General features: G+C 43.4%; 1 protein-coding gene across 4 annotated transcripts; it reads right to left on the bottom strand.

The window, feature by feature from the left end:
- Positions 1 to 890: 890 nt before the first annotated feature.
- On the bottom strand, positions 891 to 19,812 carry LOC109891351 (interleukin-17 receptor C). Of its 4 annotated transcripts, none has more exons than XM_031825542.1 (16): positions 19,633 to 19,812; positions 18,652 to 19,047; positions 11,936 to 12,095; positions 11,647 to 11,756; positions 11,305 to 11,416; positions 11,139 to 11,180; positions 7,145 to 7,177; positions 5,629 to 5,753; positions 5,470 to 5,526; positions 4,904 to 4,970; positions 4,525 to 4,757; positions 4,257 to 4,310; positions 4,004 to 4,049; positions 3,654 to 3,755; positions 2,718 to 2,756; positions 891 to 2,490 (listed from the first exon to the last, which is right to left on the bottom strand). In XM_031825542.1, the coding sequence occupies exons 2-16, from the start codon at positions 18,766 to 18,768 to the stop codon at positions 1,862 to 1,864; spliced, it is 1,926 nt and encodes a 641-aa protein (XP_031681402.1). In that variant the 5' UTR covers positions 18,769 to 19,047; positions 19,633 to 19,812; the 3' UTR covers positions 891 to 1,861. The 4 variants fall into 4 exon arrangements, with proteins under 4 accessions (XP_031681402.1, XP_031681403.1, XP_020339411.1 ...); XM_031825543.1 differs by having other exon boundaries at positions 11,305 to 11,413; positions 19,633 to 19,811; XM_020483822.2 differs by lacking the exon at positions 7,145 to 7,177 and having other exon boundaries at positions 19,633 to 19,811.
- Positions 19,813 to 20,163: the final 351 nt, after the last annotated feature.

Here is a 20,163-nt window from a genome sequence, read left to right as displayed (position 1 = left end):
GTAAAGCTATCAGTCACTAGTGGAAACATTAACAACTGAAAATAAGTTACTTTATCTTTTAATGTATTGTTATTTTACCTCAGATGATCTTGTATTAAGGTTGCTAGCTTGCACTCCTAGCAGCTTATGCTAACTAGATAGCTGGCTATCATTTACTGCTAGTGAAGTTGCTAGAGCAAGTTAGCATAAACTAGCACTAACTGGGCTAGTCATTGTCTAAATGACAGGGAGAAAAACATACATAACCATAAAGGGGTAACGTTAACTAGCCCCCAGGGAACAGTTACCCCCTAGTAGTTGTGGGGAACACACTCATCCAACATATTACTAATTTATTCAAAAATGATCTACATTTTTTCTCTCTTACCACAAAATCGTTTTGTTGAAATAGCGCCAAAAGTTGTTGTGATGATACCGAGGATTTTTTTTGTTCAGCAAGAGCAAGAACAGGGGCTAGTTACACCCTACTAGTTACACCCTGAGCGTGAAGAGCAAATTATCGGGAAACTAACAGTTTTGTCCGAAGACACTCTTCAAAGAATTGACTGAGCTTCGCAGCTTTCTTTGGGACGCCTTTTTGCACGGTTGAGATCAGCTGCAGTCGTTCTGGTTAATCTCGTTTTCTCTCAAATAGCCCTTGACCAATCACAGTCTCTTGAGGAGCAAAAGGGTCCGGGACTACTGTACACGTTGGCCAGCTAGAGCACCACCACACAGATAATCAATGTTATTTATAACTGCACAAGTGTGAGACCGGGGCTGCATTCCTGGCTGTCGCGCAACCCCTCTCGCGGCTATTTCCCAGATATTTGTTGTCTTTTTAAAACGTTTTTGAAATTGCAAAGTACTATTTTCCTCCTAGTGACAATATAAATTGTCATGAGAAATTCTTGTTTGTATCGAAATATATTTATTTTTCATCTTGAACATTGAAAAAAATAATGCATTATTCAGTCCATGATAGAGATGATGTTTTGGTCAATAATCATTTGGCTCATTTACATATGCTTACCACATTTAATTTCTACACTAATGCATAAACAGATAAGGAGAATATAATAAAATATATCTTTATTGTCCATTGGTTAGAACAGGAATTTGTCTTCTGCCTTTCTCAACACCCACAGACACACACACACTAGGAGAGGCAGAGGGTCAGCAGCAGGGCAGCACCCCTGGATGGGGAGCAAATGTTGGGTGTAGAGTGCCTTGCTTAAGGGAACAATGACAGGTGATGTTACATGGGATCAGAGAGCAGCCACCTTCCAGCTGCCAGTTCAGTTCCATTTTTGTGTTGCCTGGCCCGGGGCTTAAAACCGTGAACCTTCCAGCTGCTGGTCTGCCTCTCTAACCTCTAGATTACTGCATATCATTCAGGTTTGTCCTATCTTGAGTTTTGATCCAGCAAATATTCCAATAGGCCTTTCAGACATTTATATCTACAAATCATGAATTAAGAGTAAGATAAAGAACAATTGTTAAACATTTAATGTAGCCTACATAATAATTCACACATAGAAGTCCTTCCTGAAGGTGTAGGCCTACTGTAGGTTACACACTGTGTATTGGCTCAATAAAAGCCCTCATAACATCACCAAATACAATCCAAGGCTTCTGCAACACATTGCATGTCCAGTGTATTCAGTGTGAATGTAAAGTCTGGGGTTATTGGCGTGATGAGGGGGGCCAGTATTGTCTTAGTGGTTGGGGTAGATTTGTTCTCAGGGTGACTGTTCTGCTGTAACGGCATGGCCTGCGATCCAGTGACAACACACTTATGAGGCAGTTCCTTAATCAGGTACCCCCCCTGAGTCTCTCCACAAAAGCATAAGTCCCCCAGACAGTCTCTGTGTAGCTTCCTTCAGACCCTATGTCCACCTATACCAGCCTCGGGCCCTATGGGCCCCATGGCCAGCTCAGCGAGAAGCCCCTGGCTCTGGGAGGGCAGATGGAACATGGGCAGCCCTTGAAACAGCTCTGGGAGACCCCTCTCACTGCTGGGGGGCTTGGCAGAATGGGCCTCAAAGTGCACCAGGAGGAAGCGCTCTCCAGCACAGCCCAGTTTGTGTTCTGCCTTGATGCAGCTCAGAGCGGCACTGAACACGTCTGCATACGGGGAGGACAAGCCCTGAAGAAGCCCATTATCCTCCCCCTCCCCCTCCTCACCCCCCTCCTCCTTCTCCACTCCCTGGACGATATCCTTTCCCTGTTGGCCCTGCTGGTCCCACTGTCGGACCCAGTCCTCTGCCCTCTCCCAGGCTGCCTGTGTCAGTACCAGTATTGCCCGGATCCCTTGACTGTCCAGGTGCTGCAGCTGGGAGTGAAGCCATGGCAGGGGCCCCAGAGAGCACAGCTCAGCCCGACTCCACAGGTCCACAGAGACACTGAAGCCCTGGGCACACAGAGAGGAACCGAGCTCACACACCAGCTCTGACACAGAGCCATCCACGTCCGGCGGGCTCAGCAGCACTATGTGTCCCCTGTTGGCTCCTACAGAGGGAGGGAGGGAGGCAGGGAGAGAGGGAAGGAAAGGAAGGAGGGATATAAGGAGGGAGGAAGGGAGGGACGGAAAGAAGAAAGGAAGTAGGGAGGGAGGCAAAGGGCATGGGGAGTTAGAAACATTCATTTTCCATTGTTTTGTCAATGATTATTGCTAGATGAATATGTATCTTCTTTATTTTCAGATTGTATATTTGGAGTATGAGAAACCTGCTTACGTCGACCACACTCCTTCTGGTACCATTCCCATGCCCACCCTGTTGGAGAGACAGAAATGTGATGTGAAACACACTGACATGGTTCTGTAACACAGAGTCTCCTGTGTCATTTCAAGTAAGAGTGGTTTGACCTTTACAAAAGCCCTGGACCATTGTCCAACCCCAAAATTCCTTACTGTAGTAAACACCCACAAGTCAGCTATTGAGAGGAGAGGGAATCTGGGACACTGAGGAATACACGTAGTATAGGAAAGATCTTCATTCTCTTTCTTTAAATGTTTTGTACTTTTTTCAATCTTGTCTCATCGCTGCAACTCCCCAACGGGCTCGTGAGGTGAAGGTCGAGTAATGCGTCCTCTGAAACATAACCCACTTAACCCGGAAGCCAGCCGCACTAAGGTGTCAGAGGAAACACCATTCAACTGACGACTGAGGTCAGCCTGCACCAATGTGTCAGAAGAAACACAGTTCAACTGACGATCAAGGTCAGCCTGCAGGAACTACAAGGAGTCGCTAGAGCGTGATGAGCAAAGTAAAACCCCTGTGGTCAAACCCTCCCCTAACAATGCTGGGCCAATTGTGCACCATCCTATGGGACTCCCAATCACGGCTGGTTGTGATGCAGCCCGGGATCAAACCCTGGTCTGTAGTGACACCTCTAAGCACAGTGATGCAGTGCCTTAGACCGCTGTGCCACTCAGGGGGCACTCTTTCTCTACATGTTGATCTCCTTTAAAACTACTCCTCTCTCTCTATTAAGACTGATTTGGTGGGAGGCAAAGAGCACATCTGTGGTGAGAAGAGCCTAGCACTCACTTCACCACAGTGTAACACAACACAAACCTAACACAAGTTTAACACTTTTGGACTCTTTTTGTCTCTACACACAGTGGCTTTGCATGTGTGTAGTTGGGGAGAAGGACCAGAGTGACTCACGTTTCAGTTTACCATGCAGGAAATATAGACAAATTGCTGCTAGGACAGCCAGCATCAGGGAGAGCAGGACCAACAGACTCCAGCGCCAGTGCCACCAACTGGCTGAGAGGGAGAAGTAAAGACATGATTATTTTCCAATCCTCCTAGAATTTCTTACCAGCTTCCCTCCTGTGAACATGTATTTTATTGAGCATACAAATAAATACTTTATTGATGATACAGATTTGAACAAAACAGCCATCTTTTTAAACACCAAAAATCTGTGGCCAGGAAATTTAACTTGTATTAGTTTCAGTAGGATCCATATCAACTTTGATAATGATACCTCAGCCCTCTCCTAAAATACTCACAGTCAATGGGACAGAAGGGGCCAAGCTTACTGTTCTTCCCTTTAACCTGGAGGGATGGAGACCCCCCCACCCACCCGCCCACACACACACACACACACACACACACACACACACACACACACACACACACACACACACACACACACACACACACACACACACTCTTAACATAAGATGAGCTTTCATCATGATACGACAGGATCCCAGTTCAGTACTGGGGAACAACGAGAGTCGACCTGTAGAAGTATCTTACCATCACACAGAGATCAAGGCCAAGTACGACATCCTCAAACACACCGGGCATCAGCTAAAACATATAACAAATGTATCTATCATTCAATCAAAATATGTCTTATTCATATCTCACCAGACCACAAAAAAGCCACAAGTAAAAAACAAAACAAACAATTGCTACATGACAGTAACGTTATATCCCAACAACGAAAAGGTCACTAAAGACGCACCAATAAAAAGCCAAACAAATGATCAAAAGCATCAATCAAATGGTTGGATATATGTACCCAGTGTCCCCTGCTGTTTTCCCTCCAAATGTCATCTGACAGACGCTGCCTAAAGGCAACCAGCTCTGTGCACCTGTCCATGTCCAAGCCTGCCCCTTTCTGGCAGGGCCACACTTCTGCCTCCACCCTACAGGGGGCAGTCAGGTTCCAGGATAGCATGGCACCACCACTGTTCATTTGGCCCTGCACCACAGATACTGACACATTCTCCCATACATTCCTCTGCAGCAGCTCTGGTGGAGAGAGATAAAGGTATAATATACCATACTTTATAGGGGAGTTATAGATGCAATGGGAATCAACTTCATGGCCCACATTCATTACTGCCATAGTGTAACAAAGGTGTAACAAGAAGGATGCTGCATGGTTCTTCTCTTACCGGTGTGGTTTCTAAAGGGACAGCTAATGGATCGATGAGACCTCTCGTCTCCTTTATTCCACCACACCTGAAACACACACACACACACCGATTAACACACACCTGAAACACACACACAACCAATTAGCACACCTGAAACACACACCCCTATTAACACAACCTGATTAATACACACCTGAAACACAGACACGATTAACATACACCTGAAACACACACACACTGATTACTAAAACACACACACACAAAACAGAGAGCAACACAACAGGGATAACTTTGTCTCACACTGAGTTGGATGTGTCAAGTAACAGCACTACTGACAAAAGTACTGTAGGCCTAATCCAGCTTGAGCTTCTGAGTGGCGCAGTGGTCTACGGCACTACATCTCAGTGCAAGAGCTGTCACTACAGTCCCTAGTTCAAATCCAGGCTGTGTCACATCCGGCTGTGATTGGGAGTGCCATAACGTGGTGCACAATTGGCCAATTGTCGTCTGTGTTTGGCTGGGGTAGGCTGTTCTTAACTGACTTGCCTAGTTAAATAAAAAATAAGAGGAAATAAAATCAGTACCTGGAAGCACATGCAGGGGGTGACAGAGTGCAGTGGAACTGTACTCTCCTTACAGGTCTGTAAGACAACACGCAACATGCTATCACTGGGAAGGGTGAAAGTCTGAGAAAATTGTTGCATATTAACTGAGTTTAAATGAATGCCAAGTACATCACGGACCCTGCACACTCCGTTATCTTCATGTTGTAGGCACATTTCCAGTGGGTAGGGGCTGTCATCTGCCTTGTTGACTTGCAGCCTCACCTCATGACTTTCCTGATCAATCAGGGTGCTGAAACTAGGGACTGACAGACACACTGGCCAATTACAGAGCAGAAAAATGTAACTTTCTCACTTCAAATAAACCAGAATCATTATGGAAAAACAGAACAATTGGCCATGGACAAACTATTTATTGGTTTGGATAGTCCCCTACAGATGATTTATTTATGCTCAACTGACTATCAGCAAACTGTTCAACTACTTTAATTATGCACTAGCCCTAAACTAGTCTTAACTCTAACCCTAACTCTAGTCTTAACCCTAATCCTAACTCTGACTTTAATCCTTGGCATAGCCCTAGACAAGAGGTTGCATTTCAACAGGGAGGCAATCGATAATCAAATTAACATAATACAAAAATCCCCATAAAAATCTGTCAGTTGAAGCTAGACATCTGTTTTTTGCATTTGATGCATCACAATTCACCGCATCCTCCTATGTCGCACTTATGCATCTGCGGTGAAAGGTAAAAGAGCTAAGGAGGTGTTTGTCAGACCATGAGACATCCCGAAAATCGGTCTTCTCACAAAATCATCTGTAGCATCTGAACTATTATGACCCCTCTATGGAAAGATGAGACTCCCACGAACACGATGGTGTTCTTTTAATCTTTTTAAATGAATTTCTTATTAACACTTTGTTCTAGCTAGCTATTTGTGTAGGTAGCTATCAAGTAAACGCAATGATTTGTTTTGCTCTACAACCTCGAAAATTGTCTGAAGGGGACTGAAGGGGTCTGAAGTCAGTACAGCCGATCTGCCAACTTCTGTCTGTAGCGTCCGAACAGTGTGGGCTACACACTATTTTGACTCCACTATGCAAAGGTGAGACTCTCATGAACATGTCGGTTTGGTCACAAGACTCGTTTGAAGGTCCCCCAGTACCAAAAATATTGGCACCCTTGCACTTTTTTAATAATGCACCACAATATAAAAATCACTAATTCAACCAGTTTGAATAAAGAGAAAAGGACTAATGTTTTGTATCGTTGTGTGTACCGCAATGAACAAGAAAACTAGATCATTATCTGAGGAGGTCAGACACAAGATTGCAGCCAAGCATGGACAATCTCAAGGCTACAAGTCGATCTCCAGAGACCTTGATGTTCCTGTTTCCACCGTACGTAATGTTATTGATAGGTTTTAAGACCCATCCCACTGTAGCCAACCTGCCTGGACATGGCTGCAAGAGAAAATGTTGACGATTGCAGGGAAGGATTGTTCAAATGGTTAGGAAAGTACCACACAGACCTTCAAACACAAGCTGACCTTCAGACACAAGGTACATCAGTTTCAACTCACACCATCCATTGCCAACTCAATGAAAGGGGTTATGAATATGGTAGGAGACCCAGGAGGACCCCACTGCCGAGAGAGAGACATAAGAAAGCCTGACTGCAATTTCCCAAACACACCTGAACATGTCAACATCCTTCTGGGAGAGTGTCCTGTGGACAGATGAGACCAAATTAGAGCTTTTTGGTAAAGCAAACCATCTCTATGTTTACAGTAAACAAAATTAGGCCATAACAAAAAATAACACCTTCCATAAAGTCAAACATTGAGGAGGTTCAGAGGTGTTTTGGGGTTTCTTTGCTGCCTCTGGCACTGGGTGCCTTGAATGTGTGCATGTTATCATGAAATCTGGAGAATATCAAGGCATTCCTAGACTTACGGTGCTTGCTTCGCGTTTCTCGGAAACTATGCAGTATTTTGTTTTTTGAATGTATTATTTCTTACATTGTTACCACAGGAAATCTTACATTTTATTACATACAGCCGTGAGGAACTATTGGATATAAGAGCAATGTCAACTTACCAACATTACGACCAGAAATACAACTTTTCCAAGCGGATCTTCTGTTTGGTCCACCACCCAGGACAGTGGTTCGGATCCCAGCCGACGACCCAAAAAAACGGCGCCGCAGAAGGGGCTGAGGGAGCGGTCAGGCTCTGTAGACGGGCACATTGCGCACCGCTCCCGAGTATACTACTCGCCAATGTCCAGTCTCTTGACAACAAGGTAGATGAAATCCGAGCAAGGGTTGCCTTTCAGAGAGACATCAGAGATAGTAACTTTCTTTGTGTCACCGAAACATGGCTCACTCGGAGTACGTTATGAGAGTTGTTATAGCCACCTGGTTTCTTCACGCATCACGCCGACAGAAACAAACATCTCTCTGGTAAGAAGAAGGATGGGGTGTATGCCTTATGATTAACGAGACGTGGTGTGACCATAACAACATACAGGAACAAGTCCTTTTGTTCACCTGACCTAGAATTCCTTACAATCAAATACCGACCGCATTATCTACCAAGATTATTATCTTCGATTATAATCACAGTCGTATATATCCCCCCCAAGCAGACAAATCGACAGCCCTGAAAGAACTTCATTGGACTCTATGTAAACTGGAAACCACATATTCTGAGGCTGCATTTATTGTAGCTAGGGATGTTAACAAGGGTAATCTGAAAACAAGGCTCCCTAATTTTTGTCAGCATATAGAATGCGTGACCCGTGCTGGCAAAACCCTGGATCATTGTTACTCTAACTTCCGCGACGCATACAAAGCCCTCCCCCGCCCACCTTTCGGAAAATCTGACCACGACTCCATTTTTTTTGCTCCCAGCCTATAGACAGAAACAAAAACAGGAAACGCCCGTGCTCAGGTCTGTATGACGCTGGTCCGACCAATCGGATTCCACGCTTCAAGATTGCTTCGATCACGTGGACATGGATATGTTCCGCATAGTGTCGGACAACAAAATTGATGAATATGCTGATTCGGTGAGCAAATTTATTAGCAAGTGCATCGGTGATGTTGTACCCACAGCGACTATTAAAACCTTCCCCAACCAGAAACTGTGGATTGATGGCAGCATTCGAGCAAACTGTAAGCGCGAACCATTGCTTTTAATCAGGGCAAGGCGACCGGAAACATGACCAAAAACAAACAGTGTAGCTACTCCCTGCACAAGGCGATCAAACAAGCTAAACGTCAGTATAGAGACAAAGTAGAGTCGCAGTTCAACGGCTCAGACACGAGAGGTATGTGGCAGGGTCTACAGCCAATCACGGACTACAAAAATAAAACTAGCTCCGTCGCGGACCACGATGTCTTGTTCCCAGACAAACTAAACAACTTCTTTGCTCGCTTTGAGGTCAATACAGTGCCACCGACACGGCCCGCTACCAAAACCTGCTGGCTCTCCTTCACTGCAGCCAACGTGAGAAAAACATTTAAACATGTTAACCCTCGCAAGACTGCCGGCCCAGACGGCATCCCTAGCCGCGTCCTCAGAGCATGTGCAGACCAGCTGGCTGGTGTGTTTACGGACATATTCAATCAATCCTTACCCCAGTCTGCTGTTCCCACATGCTTCAAGAGGGCCACCATTGTTCCTGTTCCCAAGAAAGCTTATGTAACTGAGCTAAACGACTATTGCAACGTAGCACTCACTTCCGTCATCATGAAGTGCTTTGAGGGACTAGTCAAGGACCATATCACCTCCACCCTACCTGTCACCTTAAACCCACTCCAATTTGCTTACCGCCCCAATGGGTCCACAGACGACACAATTGCAATCACACTGCACACTGCCCTAACCCATCTGGACAAGAGGTATACCTATGTAAGAATGCTGTTCATCAACTTCAGCTCAGCATATAACATTATAGTACCCTCCAAACTCGTCATTAACCACGAGACCCTGGGTCTCGACCCCGCCTTGTGCAACTGGGTCCTGGACTTCCTGACGGGCCTCCCCCAGGTGGTGAGGGTAGAAAAGAACATCTCCACCCTGATGATCCTCAACACTGAGGCCCCACAAGGGTGCGTTCTCAGTCCTCTCCTGTACTCCCTGTTCACCCATGACTGCGTGGCCTCCAACTCAATCATCAAGTTTGCAGACGACACTACAGTGGTAGGCTTGATTACCAACAACGACGAGACGGCCAACAGGGAGGAAGTGAGGGCCCTCGAAGTGTGGTGTCAGGAAAATAACCTCACACTCAATGTCAACATAACAAAGGAGATGATCGTGGACTTTAGGAAACAGCAGAGGGAGCAGACCCCTATCCACATCGATGGCAGAGTAGTGGAGAAGTTGGAAAGTTTTAAGTTCCTCTGCGTATACATCACAGACAAACTGAAATGGTACACCCACACAGACAGTGTGGTGAAGAAGGTGCAGCAGCGCCTCTTCAACCTCAGAAGGCTGAAAAAATTTGGCTTGTCACCAAAAACACTCACAAACATTTACAGATGCACAATCGAGAGCATTCTGTCGGCCTGTATCACCGACTGGTATGGCAACTGCTTTGCCTGCAACCGTAAGGCTCTCCAGAGAGTAGTGAGGTCTGCACAACGCATCACCGGGGGCAAACTACCTGCCCTCCATGAAACCTACACCACCCGATGTCACAGGAAGGCCAAAAAGATCATCAAGGACAACAACCACCCGAGCCACTGCCTGTTCACACCGTTATCATCCAGAAGGCGAGGTCAGTACAGCTGCTGCCAACATACTGACTCAAATCTCTAGCCCCTTCAATAATTAAAAATCGGATGTAATAAATGTATCACTAGCCACTTTAAACAATGCCACTATATATAATGTTTATGTACCCTACATTACTCATCTCATATATATACTGTACTCTAATCCATCTACTACATCTTGCCTATGCCGTTCAGCCATCGCTCATCCATATACTTGTATGTACATATTCTTATTCATTCCTTTACACTTGTGTGTGTGTATATATATATATCCTGATCTTTCTTATATCTCTCAGATATAGAACACACACTTCAGAAAAAACTTCCTTTTGAATATTGTGGGGGGGGGGGGGGGGCGGGGGGGGCTGCTATCTGTTGTTCCATGTAGTGAATCTGTTCATTAATCCATTTGTAAGGGCTAGTAGCAGGAAGGTCAAAAATCATTTTTCATCAAATTATTTTGTAATATATAAAACAAATTATACCTCAAGGGTTCTTACAAATCTAAATCAAATAGCTAAATGATCCTTGGTATGACCTTCTTAAAACAATTTAGCTTCTTAGAACCCCCCTCCCCGGCTTAGGCAGGGCTTAGACTCTTATGGGTTAATCATCTATAGAGGACGGTCCATTAATTAAAGTGAGAGCAATATTAAAGTAAGACCAAAATTAAAGTCCTGCACACAGGACACAGGAGATGTAATAACCAAAGAATTAGAATGAGTTGAATAGAAATGGAACACGATTGAATGCTGTACAGTGCTTTCTGTTTTTACTTCTTGCTTTACTCCTATGGTTACACTCCTGAATAGAGATACCCATTCTAGTAATTCTATTTATATGGTATTAACAACATAGGAACCATAGAAACAAACAAATGTAGAACATAGAGCATGTAACTCACTGTCACACTCTTCTACAACCCCCTGTGCAGCAGATGAGCACACTAAGGGCAGATAGGAAAAATAATTATCAGATCTCAAAATTTCAGAGGATCAATTACAAACAAATATGTATTGACAGTTAAAGCAATGACATAAATTGTTAGATTACTATGGGAAATGCAATACCTTCATCCACTGAGGGAAGCACCACTTTCGAGTGGTGGGAACAAACATACACAGTCACCTGACTGTTGAAGGACACTGCATTATCTTTAAGCAGCAGTGACAGCCATGCCTGCTGGGTATAGATGAACATAGAAATTAATCACAAACACACACACACACATGCACCCACGCATGGACACACACAGACGCACACACACGCACACACACACACACACACACACACACACACACACACACACACACACACACACACACACACACACACACACACACACACACACACACACACACACACACACACACACACACACACACACACACACACACACACACGGACTGTACCTTGGATGTAGCTTGCCCATCCAGAGCAGCAGGGATCACTGTGAACTCCAGAATCTTGCAGATGTCCATTCCTAGTTCTGGTACGTTGTAACATACATTCACATATGATGCTGAAACACAGAGAACCCAGTAGGCTGCAGGAGTGAGGATAGCATGACTTACTGACACAAAATGAGAGTATTTTAAATAAACCATGCGTTACAAGCTAATACGGGTGCATCCTACCAAACTGTTGTCTTTTTCAATTTTAAAAGCAGCATAAAAAATGGGGCTTTGAGTGTTCACACACCTGTCTGGTGGTTTCTGGGCTGGATGTCAAGGTGAATGTGTAGGCAGGGTCTGCATGCCGTGCCCTGTCTGCAGCACAGCACCGGCTGCACCTCCAAATCGACAGGACACTCTGGGATCAGAACCACAGCACCTGCCTTCACTGTGCAGTTAGAGATACCCTGATGAGAGACAAGGTAAACAGTCACTACACAACTACTGTTGTTGTATGCAAGTATTATACTCTATTCATCCATACATACACAGTAACTACACACCTACCGATAGGTACCCTACTGTGTTCAACCCAGTGACGTGCAGTCAGGGTAGGCAAGTTAGCCAGTGCCTACCCTGTGATAATCGAATCAAAATAGCTGTTATGAAAATCCAAATTAAAAATATAGTAAAAAATACAACAAACAAATATCTAATGTTTTCTCTCAATGATTCTGGTGGTTTGTATGTTGAAAATACCAACATTTGCTAAAACTGCATAAGAAACACTCAGGAGAGGTGCCAGGGTTTGCATCACTGATTGCCGGATGCAGTGCCTACCTTCCCATTCATTGAAACGCATTCAAATCACATTCCTGACTCTTTTCACTGTTGATGGAAAGAGCAAGCACTGTATATTACCGATGGTGCTAGCTACATTCATTTCATTGAGCAAATTTCATAGTTTGTACATGCATATTGCCTTAAAAATGTTTTCGTATATCAGAGATAGTCACCTCTTCCCCTTTGAGGATATGCAGTGGTTATGGTTGTGTTTACATAGTTTGGCACTGTCATCCCCTGAGTGTCAACTAACATTAATGAAGTTAACTAGCTAGCATACACATTAACCTGACAAAATTGATATCATCCAGAAGGATAGATTAATGGATTTAATTTACAAGTGAAGGTAGGCCTTAAAGCATTTTCCTTTGCAATTAGCAGGTCATTGTTGAACGAACATGAGAAAAACAGTTTTTTTTTTTACAAATGTGTGAAACATATGTAACTTGCTCCATCATTATCAGTCGCATGGACCACAACATACATTTAAGCTATATATACTGTTGAAAAGAGAAGATATTAAGCTTCATAACGATATCAAACATGTGTATCAACTGTCAAAACTCTGATTAGCTGTTAAGAGAAAATCATCCCAGAAATGTGCTGTAATTTTTCAGTACAGGCTTCCTTCCTTTCATTCTGTCAATTAAATGAGTATTGTGGGGTAACTACAATGTTGTTGATCCATCCTTAGTTTTCTCCTATCACAGCCATTAAACTCTGTAACTATTTTAAAGTCACCATTGGCCTCATGGTGAAATGCCTGAGCGGTTTCCTTCCTCTCCAGAAACTAAGTTAGAAACTAACTATTGATAATTTAAGTGTAATTAATAACTTCACCATGCTCCAACATAATACAGGTAGAATCAGGAATTCCTCAAGGCAGCTATCTAGGCCCCTTACTTTTTTCAATCTTTTCTAATGCCATGGCACTGGCTGTCTATGTATGTGGATGAATCAACACTATACACGTCAGCTGCTACAGTGAGTGAATACATTGCAACACTTAACAAGGAGCTGCAGTTACTTTCAGAATAGGTGGCAAGGTATAAGTTAGTCCTACATATTTCAAAAACTAAAAGCATTGTATTTGGTACAAGTCAATCACTAAACCCTAAACCTCAACTAAATTTTGCAAATGATAATGTGGAAATTGAAAAAGTTGAGGTGACTAAACTGCTTGGAGTAACCTTGGACAAATAACCTTAACTGTCATGGTCAAAAAATGTTGATACAACAGTAGCTAAAATGGGGAAAAGTCTGTCCATAGTAAAACACTTCTCTGCCTTCTTAATAACATTAACAACAAGGCAGGTCCCACAGGCCCTTGTTTTGTCGCACCTGGACTACTGTTCAGTCGTGTGGTCAGGTGCCACAAAGAGGGACCTCAGAAAATGACTGCAGCTCTGGCTGCTCCATGCAGGCTGACAGCTCTGGCTGCTCCATGCAGGCTGACAGCTCTGGCTGCTCCATGCAGGCTGACAGCTCTGGCTGCTCCATGCAGGCTGACAGCTCTGGCTGCTCCATGCGGGCTGACAGCTCTGGCTGCGCTGAACAGGCAGGAGGCTCCGGCAGCGCAGGAGAGGAGACAGGCTCTGGCTGCGCTGAACAGGCGGGAGGCTCCGGCAGCGCAGGAGAGGAGAAAGGCTCTGGCTGCGCTGAACAGGCGGGAGGCTCCGGCAGCGCAGGAGAGGAGAAAGGCTCTGGCTGCGCTAAACAGGCGGGAGGCTCCGGCAGCGCAGGAGAGGAGAAAGGCTCTGGCTGCGCTAAACAGGCGGGAGACTCCAGCAGCGCAGGAGAGGAGGAAAGCGCTGAACAGGTGAGGCGCACTGAAGGCCTGGTGCGTGGTGCTGGAACTGGTGGTACTGAACCGAGGACATGCACAGGAAGCCTGGTGCGGGGAGCTGCTACCGGAGGACTGGTGTGTGGAGGTGGCACTGGATAGACCGGACCGTGCAGGCGCACTGGAGCTCTTGAGCACCGAGCCTGCCCAACCTTACTTGGCTCGATGCCCACTCTAATCCCGGCTAATACGAAGAGCTGGTATGTACCGTACCGGGCTATACACCCGCACTGGAGACACCGTGCGCTCACTAGCATAGAAACGGTGCCTGCCCGGTCTCTTTAGCCCCCCGGTAAGCACAGGGAGTTTGCGCAGGTCTCCTACCTGGCATAGCCATACTCCCTGTAAGCCCCCCCAATAGATTTTTGGGGCCGACTCTCAGGCTTCCATCCGCGTCGCCGTGCTGCCTCTTCATACCAGCGCCCCTCCGTTTTAGTCGCCTCCAGTTCTTCTTTGGGTCGTCGATATTCACCAGGTTGTCCCAGGGTCCTTTTCCGTCCAATATCTCCTCCCAAGTGTAACAACCTTTGCCATCCAATACGTCTTCCCATGTCCATTCCTCCTTTCGCTTTTCCTGCTGTCGCTGCCTGTTACCACGCCGCTCGGTCCGTGTGTGGTGGGTGATTCTGTAACGGCGTTCGTCTGTTGAAGGAGAGTCGGACCGAAATGCAGCGTGGTGGTTACTCATGTCTTTTAATGAAGAAAAGCGATACTTGAAATAACTATATATATATATATATATATATATATATATATATATATATATATATATATATATATATATATATATAAACAAAACAACAAACGGAACGTGAAAACCTATTACAGCCTATCTGGTGAAACTACACAGAGACAGGAACAATCACCCACAAAATCTACAGTGAAACCCCGGCTACCTAAATATGGTTCCCAATCAGAGACAACAAGAATCACCTGACTCTGATTGAGAACCGCCTCAGGCAGCCAAACCTATGCTTGACACACTCCTAATCAGCCACAATCCCAATGCCTACAAAAAAAACAATACGACAACACACTAAGCCCATGTCACACCCTGGCCTGAACAAATAATTAAAGAAATCACAAAATACTAAGACCAAGGCGTGACAGATAGACCATCACCAAATGGACATTCTGAAATCAACACCAACGAGCGATGGAGAGGATCCAGAATCACTGCCTGGCCATCTGGCCATCTCGAGTTCATTGGGCCAGTCAATTTTGCATTCCTGCAGTAGTTTTGAGCATGTCAAATTTGTGTTTGTAAATGCCCATTGAAACATATTGCCAATGGACAGCCTGGTGATTGGAATGTTTTTTTTTTTTTAATGCCTTTAGGAGGGTGCAAGGGGTCTACGGTTGGGTAGGGAGCACCCCCCCCCCCCACCCGTGCCCATCCAATAGGGGGTGCCCCTGGTCATTTTGGATGTTTTTAAAAAAGATATACAAATCAACAGAGTCCCACTTCTCCCTCATCATACATGACAAATAGACCATCTAGGTTGATTCATGGCTTAACATAGTGTTATATATCATTTGGGCAGTATAAATGCCATTTGGACATGGTTCACTGACTTTTGGGTTTGGAAACTGACTTCCTATGATGGTACATGGCAAATGGATATAACATCCTGATTTGGCACTTTCAATTCTTTCATATTGCATTTGGACATTTCTTATTGCATTTGGCAATGGTTCACCGACTTTTGACTTCCTATGAAATCATATTGCAAATGGACAAAACATATGCCTTCTGGACAACAACAAAAAAATATGACAATAACATATGACTAAAGTATGTTCATATAGTTCTTATACATGTATAATTGACCCCAAAAAATCTAAAGAATTTCGAAAAATGGTCCAGAAAGCACTTTTTTAATTAACCTTTTGCGTGCAGGGGGCAGTATTTTCATTTTTGGCTAAAAACGTACCAATTTGAAACAGCCTATTTCTCAGCCCCAGAAACTGGAGTATGCATATACTTGTCATATTAGGATTGAAAACACTCTAAAGTTTCCAAAACTGTAAAAATATTGTCTGTGAGTATAACAGAACTGATATTACAAACAAAAACCTGAGGAAAATCCAATCAGGAAGTGCCTATTATTTTGAAACCTCTCTGTTCCTATGCATGCCTTTCCTAAAGCATGAAGTCTTGAATCTTCCATCGTTTTATATATCAACTCATACACCCTGTATCTGTATGGCACAGTTGTCAACATCCTGGTCCTCAAATGAAACTGGTATACTTTCCTATTTATGCTATTTTTATTCCTCCGACAGTTTTGATCCTTTATATTGGGCAGACAGACCAGTTCCCTACCTCCTCCCGCTGCCACCTGCCTCCTCCATTTTGAGGGTAATACTGTAATCAATTGGTTGTACTCTTGGATTGAGCAGACCTTCCCATACAATTCTGAACTCCATGAAAGACATAACTCTACCATTACAATTTACAATATAATTTAAGAACAAAATACCCTTTTCAAACATTTTCTCATAAATACAGGTATTTTATCAACCAGCATATTTGAGTTCAGTGATAATATTTGTTGTAATATTTGTAAAAAGTATCATATTCAATTAATCGAAAATGAGACATGGCAATCTGCACAAAGGCAAAAAGGCAATTTTTAAACAATGGATGAGCTTTTCTTAGTAATCTGCTGGAGAACCATTTAGGGTTCAAGTAAAACTTTTGAATAAGTGAAGCTTTTAAAGAGAGTTTTAGTGCTTTTCTATTTAACAATCTCAACCCACCCAATTCATATTCATTATATAGATAGGCACGCTTTATTTTGTCTTGTTTAGCGTTCCAGATAAAGAAAAATATTTTTTGCTCATATGATTTGAAAAATGTATCATCAGGAGTAGCCAGTGCCATAAGTAGGTGAATAAACTGAAATATGACTAAGGACCTAATCAGGGCAATTTTTCCATAAATAGACATATTTACCAAACCATGTTTTCTATTGAAATTCATTTTAGAGAGCTCATTTATATATTTTGTGATATGAATACCAAGTATGTCTACTTCACCGTCAGCCCATTTTATAGGTAAACTGCAGGGCAATGTAAAAGTTGTATTTTTTTAAGATCCAATACGTAATATTGTACACTTATCATAATTAGGTTTTAGTCCAGAGAGTCCGGAAAAGTTATCTAGATCTTCAATGAGACATTGCAGGGATCTAGCTTGTGGACTTAATATAAAACTTGAGTCATCTGCATACATGGACAACTTTGTTTTTAAGCCTTGGATATCTAATCCTCTAATGTTGTGATTGGATCTGATTTTAATAGCTTAATAGCTTTAATAGCCATAACAAATAGATATTGTGACTGCAGACACCCTTGTTTAACTCCTCTCGACAAATGTAAACTCTCTGAGAAGTAGCCACTATTTACTATTTTACACCTAGGGTTGCTATACAATACTTTTACACATTTTATAAGAGAATCACAGAAATTTAAAAAATTCAGGCATTTATAAATAAAATCCAGTCTTTCTTTATCAAAGGCCTTTTCAAAATCCGCTATAAATACCAGGTCTGGCTTCTTAGATGTTTCATGATGTTCTATTATTTCTAGTAGTTGTCGTATATTATCTCCAATGTATCATCCATGTAAAAAACCTGTCTGATCAGGATGAACAATACCTGGTAAAACTATGCATTTTGCTAGTAGTTTTGCATCACTACATTGAAATGTAAGGTGCCTCCAGTTTTTTTTAGATAGACTGGATCTTTATATTTGCCATCTGGGTCTTGCTTTAATAATAGTGAAATCAGACCTTCCTGCTGAGTACCTGACAGACTACCATTTCTATAGGAGTAGTTAAAACAAGCTAACAATGGAACAATCTAACAACTAAACAAAAGGGTTAGGGATTGAGGTTAGAGAATTAGATCAGTAACCGAAAGGTTGCTGGATCGAATCCCCGAGCTGACAAGGTAGAAATCTGTCATTCTGCCCCTGAACAAGGCAGTTAACCCACTGTTCCCAGGCCATCATTGTAAATATGAATTTGTACTTAACTGAATTGCCAAGTTAAATAAAGGTTAAAAAAATAAAATAATGTAGTATATCAAAAAAGGCTTGATATACCTCTGGATCTTTCTGTACATTTGTTAAATTTCAAAAGTGTTTATTATTTGGTAAGAATTCAACATTTCTTTCTTCTGAGGCACACTTTCTCTGTTCCGTTCCCATCTCTGTCATTCCTGTCCCTCATTTCTGTGTCAGACTCCTTAACTCTCTCCCTCCCTCCCTCTCTTTCTCTCACACACACCTTGATTGTTGACGTCTCATTATCATGATCATTAGTTTATTACCTTTGAACAGGTGAAGTGTTCACTCTTATAGTCAAGCATCTCCAACTCCAAAGCTGAAGCGAAAATCTGGATCAAGAGAAGGATTGCAAGCGACCACCACAAAAACATTGCTTTCATAATTTTCCTCAAATTTGACACATTGAGGTTTGTACCACTTTGTTCCTCAAGCACTTGTTTTCTTCATCTGTGATTATCAACTGTTGTCAGATATGTCCACACACAACCCCATCAGCACGCCTCTGTGTTTCTGGCGACACATGGAAAACAAGTTGAGCAAGTTCTAAAATCAAGTTGAGCAAGTCCAATTTTCTGGCATTGAGCTTTGTTAGAAGTCTAGACTGATGCCAACTTCCTGATGTCAGACACCAGCCTGTGTTGAAGAATTGAGGGGATTACCTGAGGGAAACAGAGAGAACAAAGTGCTGCCTGTAAACTAAGATTAGATAGATCTTTGTGACATGCCTTGCTCAATTTCAACTGGTACAGTAAACATTAATGACAGCCTAGCCATGATAGAATGAGAGAATAGCCCACAGTTGTGTCAAGTTGGCTGGATGTCCTTTGGGTGGTGGACCATCCTTGATACACACAGGAAACTTATGAGTGTGAAAAACCCAGCAGTGTTAGAGTTCTTTACACAAACCGGTGCACCTGGCACCTACTACCATACCCCATTCAAAGGCACCTCAATATTTTGTCTTGCCCATTCACCATCTGAATGGCACACATACATAATCCATATCTCAATTATCTCAAGGCTTAAAATGTTTCTTTAACATGTCGTCTCCCCTCATCTACATTGATTGTAGTGGATTTAACAAGTGACATCGATAAGGGATCATAGCTTTCACCTGGATTCACCTGGTCAGTCTATGTCATGAAAAGAGCAGGTTTTCTTAATGTTTGGTACACTCAGTGTCTATCATATGTAGTATGTTATTCTAATCAGCGGTTACATGAGCATACATGTGTAATACTTACAGCATAGATATTTTATCTTCACATCCATCTGCCAGAGTATATTACATTCCTTGATTGAAAAAGCTACAACTCTACGCAGTAAGGGAATACAGTGATTATGTATCCCGTGAAATCCAACAGTTTTGTTGTTAGTGTGCTCTGTCAATGCCAGGTAATTGGTATTTGGTAGGTTGAGTCATGTGGTGATTGTCGCTCAACCATGGCATGATCCCTCCCCTCTGTGTCCTTGTCCAGCCCCCGTGTCCTTCTCCAGCCCCCCCCGACAGCCACACTCTCTCTCACACACACACACAACACACATACTCCCGAGTTTGGTGCAGCGGTCGAAGGCATTGCATCTCAGTGCTAGAGGCGTCACTACAGACCCGTGTTTGATTCCAGGCTGTATCACAACAAGCCGTGATTGGAAGTCCCATAGGGTGGCACACAATTGGCCCAGCGTCGTCCGGGTTTGGCCGAAGTAGGCCGTCATTGTAAATAAGAATTTGTTCTTAACTGATTTGCCTAGTTAAAATTCTTAACATACACGTT

This window comes from Oncorhynchus kisutch, linkage group LG5 (assembly GCF_002021735.2).
Source record: "Oncorhynchus kisutch isolate 150728-3 linkage group LG5, Okis_V2, whole genome shotgun sequence".
NCBI classification, from domain to species: domain Eukaryota; kingdom Metazoa; phylum Chordata; class Actinopteri; order Salmoniformes; family Salmonidae; genus Oncorhynchus; species Oncorhynchus kisutch.
The sequence above is the reverse complement of the archived record's forward strand: the minus strand, read 5'-3'. Positions and strand labels throughout refer to the sequence as shown.

Coding starts and splice junctions, on each gene's coding strand:
- LOC109891351 (XM_031825542.1), bottom strand. CDS start 18,768: ATGAAAGCAATGTTTTTGTGGTGGTCGCTTGCAATCCTTCTCTTGATC. Junction 11,181..11,304: donor GCTTCCCTCAGTGGATGAAG/GTATTGCATTTC, acceptor ATCTGCCCTTAG/TGTGCTCATCTGCTGCACAG. Junction 5,754..7,144: donor AAGGATGTTGACATGTTCAG/GTGTGTTTGGGA, acceptor TGTGTCTGTCAG/TCCCTAGTTTCAGCACCCTG.